Source organism: Peromyscus maniculatus, chromosome 4 (assembly GCF_049852395.1).
Source record: "Peromyscus maniculatus bairdii isolate BWxNUB_F1_BW_parent chromosome 4, HU_Pman_BW_mat_3.1, whole genome shotgun sequence".
In the NCBI taxonomy this organism is placed as follows: Eukaryota; Metazoa; Chordata; class Mammalia; order Rodentia; family Cricetidae; genus Peromyscus; species Peromyscus maniculatus.
The window spans coordinates 115,375,852-115,390,289 of record NC_134855.1 but is presented as its reverse complement, the minus strand read 5'-3'; the positions used below and the strand labels follow the sequence as shown (position 1 = coordinate 115,390,289).

The window sequence follows — 14,438 nt, the reverse complement described above, 5'->3', positions numbered from 1 at the left end:
ACTTGCTACTTGCAATAGCCACCCCCAACCAGGAGGTAGTTGTATATGATCTCTTTGCTTAACTAATTAAAACTCAGAGCGCCCTGGAAGGCCACTGCGCACAGTCTGCCCTGCGAACGCTGTCCAAGTTGGCACCCTCCCCTTTCCCGTGAGCCGCCCCGAGGGCGGGTGTGTCCTTCCTGCAGGGTGTGGGGGAGCCCGTTTCCCGCGACTTCAGGGGAGATTTTGGTGTGTTGGAGGGCGCTCTCCCAGCCTGGGATGGCGGCTGCAGGGGTGTCTCCGGCTGATGTCCAGGCTTTAGTCTGTGAACCCCCGCCCCCTGCCGGCCCCTTCCTCCCGTCCCAGCTCGGCATAGCCTTGGCAGCCTTGCTCCCAGCGGTTCCCCAGCTCTGGAACAGCTGTGTTTGCAAACTTCTCTGGGAAGGGCGGGAACACACTCGTCCGGAGGGCACACAGCCTCCGCAAACCCTTCCGGGACTGTGGCAAGGCTTAGAAGGGGAGGCCCGCTGGAAGTAGTGTTTTCGGGTGCAAGTCCATGCACCCTCATCTCCCTTCTGGGCCCTCGGAACAGCTTGAGACCGGCGTACAGCTGGCCGACTCTGTAGCAAAGCCCTTGCAACATCCCAAAATGGGTGGAAGGAAGATGGGTGCGATTGCAGAAGGGGAGGAAAGGGAAATGGTGGGGGTGTGCCCGTTGTCCAGGAGGCGTGACTCGCTGCCAGGACTGGTGCTTGGCCAAGCTTGAGCTCCGAGGGTGGGTGGTAAGAAGGGGGAGCTCTGTGCCCCGGAGGATTGCTTTCCGCCACGTGCTCTGATGGGGTGCGCTCTGCTGCCTCCTACCCGCGGGTTTGGGCTGTGATTTGAAACTCAGAAGAGGGGCGGGAGAGGAGCCTGTCTGGCTCAGTCTGTGTGTGAAGCTGAGCTAACTGGCTCTTAAAGTCTGCGTTTACAGGAGTTGGCCTTTGCTGTGGGTTGCGATAAGACATTTATCAAAAACATGCTATTAGAAGGGTCTTATTTTGGCAGGGGACTGCTGCTGTAGGTGAAGTTCTCTTCAGATCTGCGGGCTGTGTCTGTTGTGGGATTTCACTTTTACAAAGAATGTTTGTCTTGTTTGTTAATCCCCTATTAGGGAGAACTTTAAGCTAAAGAGGTTGGCCACCTCTAAATCTGGCTGGGTCCAAGCTTAGGGTGAATACTGGCTGCCCTTGAACTGTGTTTAGAGTTTAGGAGGAAGGGGCCTGCAGGTGGTTCCACCCTCCCTAGGATCAGTCCGACCCCCTCGCTTTTCACAAGACCATAAAAGGAATCTTATTAGTGATGTGGAAAAAACGGCAGGCCTGGCTGAGGTTTATTTTGGAGAGAGGGGTCAGAGGGAGGATGGCTTGGATGAAAACAGACAGGCTTGTTCCGCTGGCTAGCTGGGGAAAAGTGACCTAGAAGTGTGGCTGTGCTTTCGACACCTGGCAGAGTCCTTCACAGACAAGGAGCTGAAATGGTGGGAGTGGCTAGCAGGTTGCCACCACTGACTTGCTGGTATTCTTCGGTGCCTTCAGGCCCCACGGGTCACCAACCGCGAAACAGACCCGACTTTTCTAGAAAGAGGGAGACCCACTGGGTCAGCACTGAGAATGTGGTTCTTTTGAAGCCGGGCCAAGTGCATGCATCACTCATAAACAAGTCTCCACCCTGCTGCCCCAAAAAAGGCCTCCTGTGAAATGCAAGCTTTACTTCCCAAGAGAAACTGAAGTTTGGGTGTATTGTTTTAGTTTATTTCCCTCAGTGTGGTTAGAGAAACGCTGCTGTCTGTAGCTTCCAAGAGTGACTCCAGGGTGAGTGTTAGCTTCAGTGAAAGCCTTAAGCTTCACAGTGTTAATGGATAGCACAGCTTCCTTCACTTGGGTAATTAACATTAGGAGCTTGTCATCCAAAACTGCTCTCCAGGGCTGGGGGTGTAGCTCTCTGGCAGAGTATATGCCTAGACCCCGGGTTTGACTCCAAGCACCACAAATTAAAAAAAAAATCCCTTGGGTAGTTAGAATGTGGTGCATAGATAATAGAATTGGAGAGACGTACATAGAGTTTAAAAAGCAAACAGAAACTCCAGGCTTCCTTGGCCTCTTAGCCACATAAGCTGCCAACCCCTAAGCAGGCACAGTTGTCATTTGGGCTAAGTCCTCCTAAATTGGCTTACAAGGGAAGGGAAACACTGTGGTTGGCAAAGCTGGGCCAGTGAAGAAGGTCATGTAATTCCTGTCTTTTGTTTGGTACTATGGCCCCCGTTCATGGTCTGCAGAGGAAGAAGAGGAATGATTTGGTCAGCTATGACACACAATCTACATTCCAGCAGCATGTGAGGCGCTCTGAAGTGGGCCTCCCTGCTAGATCACTATCACATTCGGTCATACCCATCTTGGGCTACATCCCACTTGGTATCAACTGCTCTGGTCTGAGAGTCCTGTAGCTTTGTGCCAGTGGCTTCTGATTGTGTTGTCATCCATGCTGCAAGGGAGCTCAACTTGCAGCTACTAGCTTGATTTATTATTCTCAATTTTGGGTACTAGGGTGATAAGATCATCATTATGACACATAATTGGGCTTAACAAGAAATGATTTGGGAATAACCATTAATAAATCACTGAAATGGTTAATTTGCACCTCCCCAAATTAGTTCAAAATCCCAGTAGTGCCTGCTCATTAAAAATGCATTACTGTAATTACTTCTGTTTTTGAAGACCTCAGTCATATAGCTGCATTGGTGGCCCTATATTGTAGAGACTGGGGTAAAACAAATGGAGTATCTGGATTTATCATTGAATACTTTTGACCCCATTCAGAGTCTTGCTGAGATGAATTATTTTAGGAAAAGCCAATGAAATGTGATTGTAACATAGCAGACGGATGCCAGCTTGAGCCCTTCTCACACTTACAGCCCGAGTAACTAAATAACAAGGGTTAGAGTCAAGTTGCCATCAGGTGGTTAATCACAGGGTATAAATTACCAGTCCTTGGGTATGTTTATGCCCTCTGACATCTTTCCTCTAGATGTGTGTGGACACAGGGAAGACAGAAGAATAAGGTTCTCTTCAAGTTAGCTTTTTCTGTACCTCACCTGCACGCTTACCCTGTGTGCAAACAGCATCCTGTGTATGTGCTCAGCGCAAGGAATGTTCCTTGCATGGAGAGAACAGTCTTTTGCTTTAAGAAATCTGCCCCAAACCTGTTTATGTTGCAGCAGTGGGTTTTGGGGGAACATTGAGGTAGGGTGGCTTATAAGCACAGTAGAATTGCTGTGATCTGCATGGACTCCTGTCCCCGGGTACTTATTTTGTTTCTAATAGTTTTCCTTCTCTTGCAGGTAGTATAACCCTCTGTTTTCTTCCCCCTTGTCTTGTTTCTTAGCAACTTGCTCAAATCTCCAGTATTTACAGGAATTTGCAACCCACCAGCTAGCTCCACATGCATAATTCTATAGGGACTCAGAACATTTGTAGAAAATGGTGAGGCTTTGGGCTCAATGCCTTTGGAAGCTGAATGGGTCAGAATAAGAGGCAGCAGCACTGTCGTTAGCTGCATAACTTCACAGAAAGCCTAACATCTTTACAAGTACCGGGACCTTCAGGGACACTGTACAGAGGACAAGTGGGAAATTTAGCATGGAGGGAAAAGGCTGTTTGTGAGAAAACAAGGCCAAGGCCATGAGGAGTCTTCATATTTTACATGTGAAAACAGGAATGCAAGCAGAAGTCTTGACTGGCCAGATTCAAAGCAGCCGCTGTTCCAGTTGAAGAAGGGCCAAACTTGGTCCCAGTGTCAGGCTTTCTGGATTACTTAACAACGTGAGGATGCATAAGCTGTGGGTGTGCATACAGCTAGCTTGATGATCCATAGTGACACATAGTCCTGAGAATTCTCCTTGGCAAAGTTCTAGAGACATCCCCCTAACCCAAGGTTTTGGGATTCAGGCTGCTCAGAAGTGCCATTTGACCCCGGTTTTTAAATATCCTTAAAAATTAATTAGAACAAAATAGACTTTAACCTTTTCTTCTAGGGGCTGGAGGATGCATTTGGTGGCATGAAAGTGAAGATTCTGACGTGGTGGGGAGGGAGGTGGGTCTTGGGTTCAGAAAGCTGCTGCTGGCTTCGGATTGCTGCTTGGCCCACAGCAGCTCCTTGGCCCTTATTCATGGTGTCAGTAACATCTCTTATTGGAGCAGCACATGTGTGGGGAAGACATTCCCAGGGTGGCTCCTAGTGGTTAAAGGGGGCATGTAAATAATCAGACTGAATCCTCCACCAGCTCAGCCCAGTTTTTATGCACTTTTGGTAAATAAGTAGAAAGGCTTCTTGTTCGGGCTTGCTCTGTGTGAACTGGATGGTTGTGCTTGGCTGGCTTCTTGGTATTCTATCTATTAACCTCACCACCCTTTTGTAACTGGTGCATTTAATTATCAGTGGGATGCCTTTCAAACAGGTAAGGGTAATGATGGGAAAGGGGCTAGGGGCCTCTCATTGAGAGTCTCAAATCTGGATATGAGCTCTGGGGCCCCTTGGTGAGCCTTTGAGGTGGGCTTTGATGAGAAAATCACCCTTTGTAACCAGATCACACTCTATTGACATGTCAAACCCTGCAGAAATGGTCGCTTTCTATGACTGGAGCCTCAGCTTGCATGCACTAGGGGAGTGATCTTTTCTTCACCCCTCACCTTGCCAAAACCCTAAAAGACAGGAATTGTGTGTGCCCACACATGGACTCTCTGAAACCTTTTTTGTTTCACATGTTTTGTGACTGGAATATTTTATACTCTGGCCACCCAGACGCAGGCAGGACAATAGGGTTGGCTGGACTGACTGAAGTGAGGATTACGGAGAAGAATAGGGCCTCTCCAGAAATACTGCTAATACAGGACAAGTGACAGGAAGCAACAGTTGAGTCAGCAGAGCGCATGCAGGGCCCCTGACAGACCCGGGGCCAGCAGGCTACCTACAATGGCTGTGTTGGCACTCGGGGCATTCCCAGGATGTGCATGCCTCTGGCGGGCCTGCCTGTCGCAGCGGTCTGGGGTTTTGGACTCCACACGCGTGCTGTTTGGATGGCGGTTTGTTTGTGTCCGTCAGCTTGGCAGGAGGGGAGGCAGCCACTTCTTAGGGCTTGGTTTGGCTGCCACTGTTGCCAGGAAAAGGAAGCTCCCAGCTGCCAACACAATCACCTTTGTTTCTTACATCCCCCCCTGCTTAATGTGGCAATTATGTGCTTACTGCTCTGCCCAGTGCCAAGGTAACCGCCATGGAGTAGGGCAGGACAAAGAATGAACCCTAGACCAGCGGCTCAAGTGTGGAGGGTAGGAGGAGGTGCCTGGTGACCGAGCCTTGGTAAGGCAACCTGGTGACTGTGGTATGCCTTGGGGACTCTGATGCCAAGACTCTTCTGTAGGTAAAATGGCTCGGAAATCTCCCAAAAGGCCATTCTGAAAGCTGACCAGTCTTTTTTAATGCTTCACAAGAATGGAAGTCAGCTGCCCTGTTGCCAGATGTTCTTGAGCCTGGGGCTGGGAAGGGCCAGATGGAAGATCTGGTAACTATCATGCCTCTTGTCCCGTCCCCCCCCCCTCCCCGCCAGACTACTGCTCTGGGGGAGACTAGGGACACAAGAAGAAATCCAGGTGACCGACCCCTCAAAGTCCTTTATTGTTTGAGCCCCAGCAAAACTCAGGATTTGCTTTTTGTTTGGTTTTGGGTGTGAAGTTAAGATTGAGCAAAACTTGCCTTGCTATGCCTCTTCCAAACCCAAAGTCCCCCCAGGACTGGCGACTTGGTCTCTGCTGGGTGGGGATGATTTGTAGCAGCCAGTCACATGTGGCTGATTTGCAGCTGGGTGTCTGCTTGAGTGGCAGGAGGTACACATGGTCTAGAATCTCAGGGTCCGGACATATAGTTGGGGATGTACAGAGGTCAAGCGTGGGCCTGGGAAAAAATTACAGCTCCCTAGCAACTAATAATCATTGCCAAATTATCTTGATTGTTGATCTATAGTGTGGGGATGGAGTGGGAGGGAAGAATGCCTCTTAATAAAAGCCTTGGAGGGAATCCTTTCTCTGAAGGCAGGGCACCCATGCCCCAGGAGACCTGGAACTCTAATCCAGGCTCGCAAGAGTGAGCGAAGTCCAGGCTTGACTACTGTCACTGCAAGCCCCTACCCTAATTTCTGGCCCCAAATTCCACCTCCCCAAAGGAAGGCACGTAGTTAAGGGATCATACCATCAGCCCCATGGGGCTGTGGTACAGTCCTTTCCCCTCTAGCGGGGGGAATGTTGGTCAGCAACTTTTGAATCCAAGATGAACCTGGCAGATGGCTTGATCTCACAAGTTCTTGTGCAAGGTCTAAGGATGCCTTCTGCCTTGAATGTGAAGCTGAGTTAATACTGCTGTGCCAGCTGGTTCTAAGGCACCCTCCTTTGCAGTGGTGTTTGTGGGTATTATGTGTGTTTAGTGCTTGTGCAAGTCTGTCAAAACTCTCGGTATCAATGCATTTAATCAGAGGATTAATTACAGCAATATTGTTGAAGTGAAGGATGTGGGCCTCAACGTGACCAACAAATGAAGGGCTTAATTATACAGAATCAGCCACACATCTGGCCTCATTTCGACTTGGCTCTCACCATGAATCAGTAGAGAAATATAATTTCTTGCTGCTCTTCGGGACGAGTCCTATAATTTGTAGGAAGTCCTAGGAAACTTAAAGAGGCTGTAAATAAGGTGTAACTTTCACTAATAAAATATTAACGACAATAACAATGTATTTGGACCCACAGCCACCAACAGGAGAGGGCTGGGTATGTGTCCCAGCTTGCCCGGTTTTGCTTGCTTTGTGAGCATTTTCCCACAGTTATCAGTGAACGAAATGGAATCCTGCTGTAAGTATGAAACATATTTCGGCTGAATTCCAAGGCAGGGTCTATCACGAGATATTTTTGTAGTCAGAGCAGACCTGCTGTGTCACTGAGAGAGTAATAAGCTGGCCTTGATTTATGAATGAAACCTCCTGCTTTTCTCCCATGCCTTTACCCTATCGGTGCCATCTCTTCCCCTGGCAGCCCTGTTTCTGGTGGCATTGTGGTTATCTGAACAACACAAGCATTGCATGGGTTCATGGCGGCGGCAGTGGCAGAGCAAGGCTACACACACACCCATCCTGTGCCTTTTCTCCACCGTGTGGTTCTGCAGTCCCTAGACAGGCTTCAGCAAGCTTCACCTCAGTGCCTATTGTGAGGGCAGATTTGGGTAAAAGTGGAAATTTGCTAATGGCTTGGGTCTTGGGGAGGAGAGGGGGAATTCAGAGACAAGCTTGGAGGATAGCAAGCGCTTCAGTAGACCGGCTGGCATCGGGCCAGTATCCAGCGAATTTGTTTAGTTACCTAACTGATTATTCCAGGAATGTTAGATCTTATTGACAGATACGTTCATCAATAAATATGACCCACGGGCGTGCGGTGGCTTCTCCTTTGTACTTTCTCCCACAGACTGCCGCAACCCACCCCACCACCCAAGCTAGGTTGCTGCCTTTGTCTCAAGTCTTTGAGCCTACCCCTCCTTCTTCCTAGAGTCACCTGATACTTGTGGGAGCTGGGATGGTCTCACACAGACAGGGCTTTCAAAGGGGTTCTGAAAAGGAAAAGGGGGCCTCCCTGGGGACTGCCCTCACCGGGGCCCAAAGCGTAACCCTAGCAGTTCTCTCTCCGCACAAATACCTGAGTAGGTTGGCTTGGGATAAATTCTTTGTGTGGGTTTTTTTTTTTTCTTTCTCTCATGCACTAGAACTAGGGACTGAATAGTTTTTGGGAAACCTATATGCTGTGTGTTCCCATATAGGGAGGTCCTGTTTTCTGATCAGGTCTTGGGGCTGCGTGCTTGCTTGCTTGATCTGAACCCCAGTGTGCCCCTGCCCGGGTGAACGGAGTTGTCAACCTGGGGTGAGTGCTGAAGAGAAAAGCAGAGGCTGGTCTGGCTTCACATATCCAGCTGCCTTTTTGGCTTTCTATTTTGGGTCGGCAGAACACACAGGGAGGCCCAGAGACTGCAGCAGCCTAGAGTTGACCCCCTCTGTCTCAATCACTGAACTTTGCTTATCTGTCTTGCAGAGGTCCTACACTTTGCTGGTGGAGGCATGGGATTCCAGTAACGACACTGTTCGTAAGTATCTCATCAGGGAATTCTTCTCTTAAATGCTTGCGAAGTGTAGTGCTTGGCAGATCTCCCCGAGGAAAAGTCCCCAGTGCCCCTCCCCCACCCGCTCCACATCCCCACCCTGGCTGAACCTGTCTGTGGAGCCTATTCCTTAACTTCCTAGAACTTTCATCTGAAATATTAAGTAGCCAGAATAGACTCCCAGTTTACTCAGTCCTTGCAAAAAAAGGGACCTAGATTATCTCTGGATGGAGATCTTAATGGTTTTACAACTTTAAAACCTTGTAGACTGCTAAAGGATCAAAGTAGTGACTTCTGAAAAGTCCTTTTAAACTTGAAGTGAGCATTTAATCTCTCATCAGAAAGATAAAGCTGTGGAGGGAGGTGCTGGGCTCTAAAGACCAACCTTAAATTTCACTTGGTGGGCAGGTGAGCCTCAAGCCAGTCTGAGTTTCCCACACTGCTCACCACAAACCTCCCATTGAAGCAGAATTTCAGAGCCCCTGAAGTCATGACCTGCCCTGTCCCTTCTGAAAGATGGCTCTGTTTTCTAGGCAGGTTGCTTTTCAGGCCTGCAGAGGGGTGTGTGGAGGGGTGGTGAGGCAGTGAAGGTGTGCTCTGGTGACAGTGGTCAACTGTAACTTAACGTGTTTTCTCTCACACCAAAATCACCAGAGCTGGGCTTGTCATTGGAAAACCTGATTCTGAAATTTTTTGTTCTGTTCAGGAAGAATCCACATTTTTACCTCTGCCCTATGCTCCCAGAATGTCTTGTGCCTTCTGATTCTCTGGCTTACCGGTTATTTCTTTTTCTTTTCTTTCTTTTTTTTTCCCACTACTAATAACATCTCTCTCCCTTGTCAACATCACTGTGCTTTTCTTCTGTAGCTGAAGGTAGTCAGCACCCAGATGGGCACAGTGATGACTGCATTTAAATTCAGTGGGCAGTTCAGCATGGCTGGATCCTTGGGCCTCTTAGGGTCACAGAATCCTTGCCCAGCCCTGATGTGAGACAGGCTGCCTGTCATTTGGGATGTCCTCTTGCTTTGGCATCCAGCTATTTAGACTGTAGCTCTGCCTAGGAAGGAGCCTGTGGAAGGCCAGGATCTGAGCTATCTTATTGTGAAGGACATTTATACTTTGACAGTGTTGGTAGGGCTCTTTGCTGGTCTTGCTTATGGTTGACGCCAGCCAAGGTCATGCATACCTGTCTGTTCTCCCCTCCACAAACAAGGAGCTCTTCTATCATTCTCCCTTATGTACAATGCAATGCACAGGGGAATAGAAGAAGTGGACCTTCTGTACACTGGTGCAGGGAGGGTATTGTACTGGTAGGTCAAATAATCCCATGGATGGATCAATGCCCATCCTTGACCAGGTCAGGTTGTCTGATAGGGACCTGAGAGAGGATTCCTTCCCCAGCATCTGTGGAACTTCTGCTATGCTGTCTGTCATCTCACACTCCAGAGCTGTGCCTCCAGGGACCTGCAGCACATCCACAGATCCCCACATTCATCCACATTTCTTGGCAATGGAAATCCCTACACTTTGGAAATCCTGGATATCTCTTCCTAGGCTAACTAGTCCCTGGACAGGAGACAAGGAAAAACTGAGATGAGAACAAAGTGCTTTCAGATCTCCCTCTCTAGGAAGAGCGGTTGACATAGTCGCAGATGCCCATTGCAGTTAAAGAAACTTGCGTTATGAGTTTGGTGGTTTATTTACTTTCCTGTTCACCCTCTTTATCTTTCGTCCATGTTTCCGAGGTATCACAAATTCAGCGGTCAGAGCCAAATTGGAGGTGTGTCCTCTCTAAGAGCACTCCCTTTTAATGGGCCCCTTTCTGGGTAACAAGCACTAGTATTTGGACCACTAGTGCCATAAGCACATCTGGAAAGCCCCTATGTTCTCTTTTATCATCCATATCTGCAGAGCCTCCAACTTCTGAACAGTCTTGTCCTTTTACTGTCCGTAGGAATCCAGCTGCCTCTTGCCATGTCTACTGCTGCTGCCCTGGTCCACATCATGGACTGCTTGTATCCAAGTTAGCATTGGCTCTGGTCAACATCCAATATCATCTCCATTCTTGTTCCATATTTATCTTATTTTTCTTGAGCATCACATTTGGCGGTCATCCTAATAGTAAAAGCCAACTGCTTAATGGCTTCTCATGGCTCTTGGGTCAGCTCTTGGTGTGCCTTTTCTTCCTTTTCCTGGTGGCTTGTCTTAACACACATGTCTACCGTGTCTATATCCTAGGCATTCTTTATCCATTTTTATCCTTGAGTATATCACATTTCTTTCTTGTCTCGGGACCTTGATGTGTGTACTGTTTGTTCTTCCCAGGATGTTTGGCTCCTTGTTTTCTTTACCCTCTGCCCTTCCAAAGGCTTTGAGGATGCCAAGGAGCCCAAATGGTATGGGCTGTCCTTTGGTAGCTCATCAAGTTGCAAACACCCTGGCTTTGGATGTAACTTCTAGGGAGATCCCTGAGTTTGGCGACAGAATTCCTTTTCACATCAGCTCTGCAATTAACCCTAATGAACAGAGTCTAGACCAGATTAAGCTCAGGTGCTTCTGAAGTTCCAAGGCTGGCTCCCACCCTCAGTCTTTCAGTCTTTTCTAATATGGATCAGGACTGTAGAATATAAAGATCCAAGTTTCTCTTATTCTCCCTGAGCAAATGATTTCAGTATATGGTAATGTTTAATTGATTGATGGGTAAGCATAACCAGGAATCCTTGAGACCAAGTTCTGCACACAGCTTAAGACTTCTCAGCTGAGGCCACTATCTAGGTTTTCCGGGTGGTCCGGAAAGAGCTGTGTTCTTCGTGTTCCCTCCTCCTTTCTTCTTGGTGTGCAAGGACACGTGTGTGCTTCATGATGCATCTTTATGCCGCTGAAATGTACTGGGATGTGTGCTAAGATTCCTTTCCAGTCCTAAGGCTGGGACTACCCCAGGTGAGCTGTCCCTGGGACCGGTACTTGGTGGCCTAAGCTAATGGGAGAGCTGAGTCAGGGGACAGTGTAGAATCATCCTGCAGTAAACTCAGACTCCGTAACTCAGACAGCGTAGAGCATGCCATATACTGCAGCCTCTTGCTTCAGTGGGTGTGAAGTTGTTTCCATAGCTTTGTTAGTCTCACTGAGGATTCCGAAGTTATCATCTTCACAGCATTTCCTGAAAGTAGGTAGAAAGTACGCTCAACTACACAGAGTTCCGCATCATTTAGCACTCTGGTCCTGACTTCTGGTCTGAATGATTGTTGATATCAGCCCGAAAGAAGCTAAGACACCTTTGCGACTTGGCTACTGTGTTTAACAGTTCCTTCATTAATCTCTTATAACCACACAGTAATAGCCCACTACGTTGCTGAACAGAACCTGCAAAACCAACAGGCAGTTAATGGAGAGGCATTTTTGCCATTCTTTGGCTGTGTATATTTGCAAAAACTCAAGTACAGTGCTGCTTGCACGTGGTTCTGTGTGTTGCTGGATGTAAGCCTGAAGGTACATGGGCTTGTTTAAGGCCTTTCCTGCCCACACCACACTCCAGACTGGCTGGGGCTGTGTTGGTTGTGTATGGAGCCACCCAAGAGTTCTTCCCCTGGTCACCTGTAGGGCTTGTCTAGCTTTGTCAAGGAGCACAGGCCCAAGGCCTAGAAAAACAGTGGTGTGGGTGTGCAAGAATCACAAAGACATTGCAAGTAGGTCCTAAGTTGCCTCTCCAAGGTGGCCTTGAATTTGACAAGGTGATGACTGGCAGGTTTAAGAAAACAAACATAGCACCAGGCTGAGTGCTGACTTAGAGCCCCGTTGTCTGCTCACATCCTTCTGCACCCCTTGCTCCTGGGGTTTGGAGCTATTTTAGTACCTGTCTCTTCTCTGAGACTAGATTGCAGGTGACCTCAGTGTAGAGGCCAGGTCTTATTGCTTCTGAGAACTGCTTGGACTCTAGACATTTACTTTGCCTAGCAGGCATTTTTAAGGAGCCTGACTTAAAACAGACACAAACATGATGATGCCTCAACCTACCTGTCTGCAGGCCGAATTACTCTCACATCTGCTGGCGTAAGCTTATGAGAAAAGTGAAAGGTTTTTGATGCTGCCAATGGAATGCCAGCTTGAGAGAGTTTATGAATGCTTTTGTTTGTTTTTCATGTATTGCAATCCACCCCTTGGCTTTCAGGGGAGAAAATAGAACTTTTCCAAGAGAAACTTGAAAGTAAAATGGAAATAAAGATCACTAACCTTACCTGGAATGGTAAAATTTCTTTAAAAGTAAAATTTGCTAAGGAGCACCCTTCTATAATATTTAGGAGTTTTTTCAAATAAGTGTGGCCAGCAATATGTTAGGAAAGTTGGCAAAGGACACAGCAGAGGAACAAATACAAATGGTCACTGTCACCGAAGGCCAGTTAAAACAGACACTGTTTTATCTATTGGGTGGAGATCAGACTATGGTACTGCTGCTGATGCAGTTCTTTGTGCTGGTGGAAGACAGACCCAAAAGGCTTTGCTGGCAGGTAGTTGGGGAATCATCCGTGGATTTACTGTTGTCTGTGTACATATTCCGAATCTGCACTAACGGTCTTAGGGTATTTCTTGCTGCTGGCATCCACAGTCATGAGTGGATGCATTCAACATGCTTGTTGCATCTCTGAATAGCAAGAGGCTAACTTCAATGACTTGAGTGCCTATAGATCAGGGATGAGTTGCATTGATTTAATGGTATTTCCAGGCAAGAAAATATATGAAGCATGTGGCAATGAGTTTAAGTGATGAATTGGCATACAGGGAAGAGGGTACAGCTTTTTCTATAACTGTTTTTTTTTTTTTTTTGTACTGTGTGTGTTTGTTTCTAGTCTGAAAGTAGCCAAAATTGTCAGAGCAGAAGGTGCTAATATGAACATTAATGAGTTTCATCTTTTTCCCCCCTCTAGAACCTGATAGCATAATTGAAAAGGCCTCTCACTCAGGCATGATAAACCCCAGCCGGCAATGGCAGACACTGAAACAAAATACGGGGATTGCCCACTTTGAATATCAGATCCGAGTGACCTGTGATGACCACTACTATGGCTTTGGCTGCAATAAGTTCTGTCGGCCTAGAGATGACTTCTTTGGACACTATGCCTGTGACCAGAATGGCAACAAAACCTGCATGGAAGGCTGGATGGGTCCTGAGTGTAACAAAGGTATGTGTGCCTGCCGCTGGGGGCATTGACAAATGCCATTGGCTTGTGTCACTTTTGGTGCCAAGTTCTCACCCTTACAGCAGTCAGGTGGCAGGGTGGGATGTTACTGTTATCTTGGACCAAAGCATGAAGATGCTGTGTGTAGAAGAGTCTGTTGGTGCCCTGTCCAGATCCCCTCTACCAGCTGGTGTCCCCATCCCCCAGCTGCTGTGACTGTTGGCTGCTAACAGCTCGCAGCTGCTCCTTCTCCAGGGAGTTGTCCTTGGCCAAGCGGGAGCCACTCTCTGCCCCATCCTTGCCTGGAACAGTTACTGAATGACTGACATGGGGAGGGGGTGTTACAAAGGCCGGCCCCTTTGCTTTAACCCTGTGGAATAAGATTCACACTCCAGGGGTTCCCCTGGGATCTCGCTGAAGTCAGACCCCAGCTGAGACCATACCCTTGCTCAACTCCTCCTTCAGTCTCATCTGCCTCCCCACTCCTCTCCCCTATTACCACATCTCCGCCTCAGACTGTTTCTGAGGAGCCTGATGCCAAACAGGAACAGGCTAGGCCAGTGATGGTTGAACAGACAATGCCATGGGGAATGACTGCCCCTGGACTCACGTGTCACTGCTGCAAGTTTCGCTGGGCATCTTTGAGGCTGTAGCACTAAGGTGGAGGAGCGGGGTGTGAGATGGTTACCTTGTACTTTCATATTCCTTACGATTGAACCCGTCCAAAGGAGTCTAGACCTTTAGAGTCCCTCACTGCCTTTTGTCCCTTATGCTACTAAAATTAAGTAATTCTAATTTCTAGCAAATAGAGTTGGGGATCCCAGGTCATATGCTGTGCCCTCACGGACATATAATGTACCTTGCTGATTTGCACAGTAATTAAATAAACTCCTTTGTTTATCTTTGAATTGTGAGGGAGGGGGCAGGAGAGGGCATAGGGCCTCTTGGGCAGTATGCCCTTCTTCAGTGCTGGTATGATAGTAGTTTCGTTTAAAGGATGGCACTTCCGGAACTGATGACAGAAGGAATTGCTCGATATAGTTTCAGTAATTGTATTTT

General features: G+C 48.0%; 1 protein-coding gene across 3 annotated transcripts in view; it reads left to right on the top strand.

Annotated features, from left to right (window-relative positions):
• The window catches only part of Jag1 (jagged canonical Notch ligand 1), a 59,625-nt gene that overhangs the window by 1,603 nt on the left and 43,584 nt on the right, over positions 1-14,438 (top strand). For all 3 annotated transcript variants that reach the window (XR_013050788.1, XM_076570717.1, XM_016002234.3), the window contains exons 3-4: positions 8,139-8,190; positions 13,128-13,382. Coding sequence is in view for 2 of the 3 variants with exons in the window: in XM_076570717.1 (XP_076426832.1) it covers positions 8,139-8,190; positions 13,128-13,382 (307 nt within the window). In the remaining variant the exon portion in view is untranslated. The remainder of the gene's footprint in view (positions 1-8,138; positions 8,191-13,127; positions 13,383-14,438) is intronic.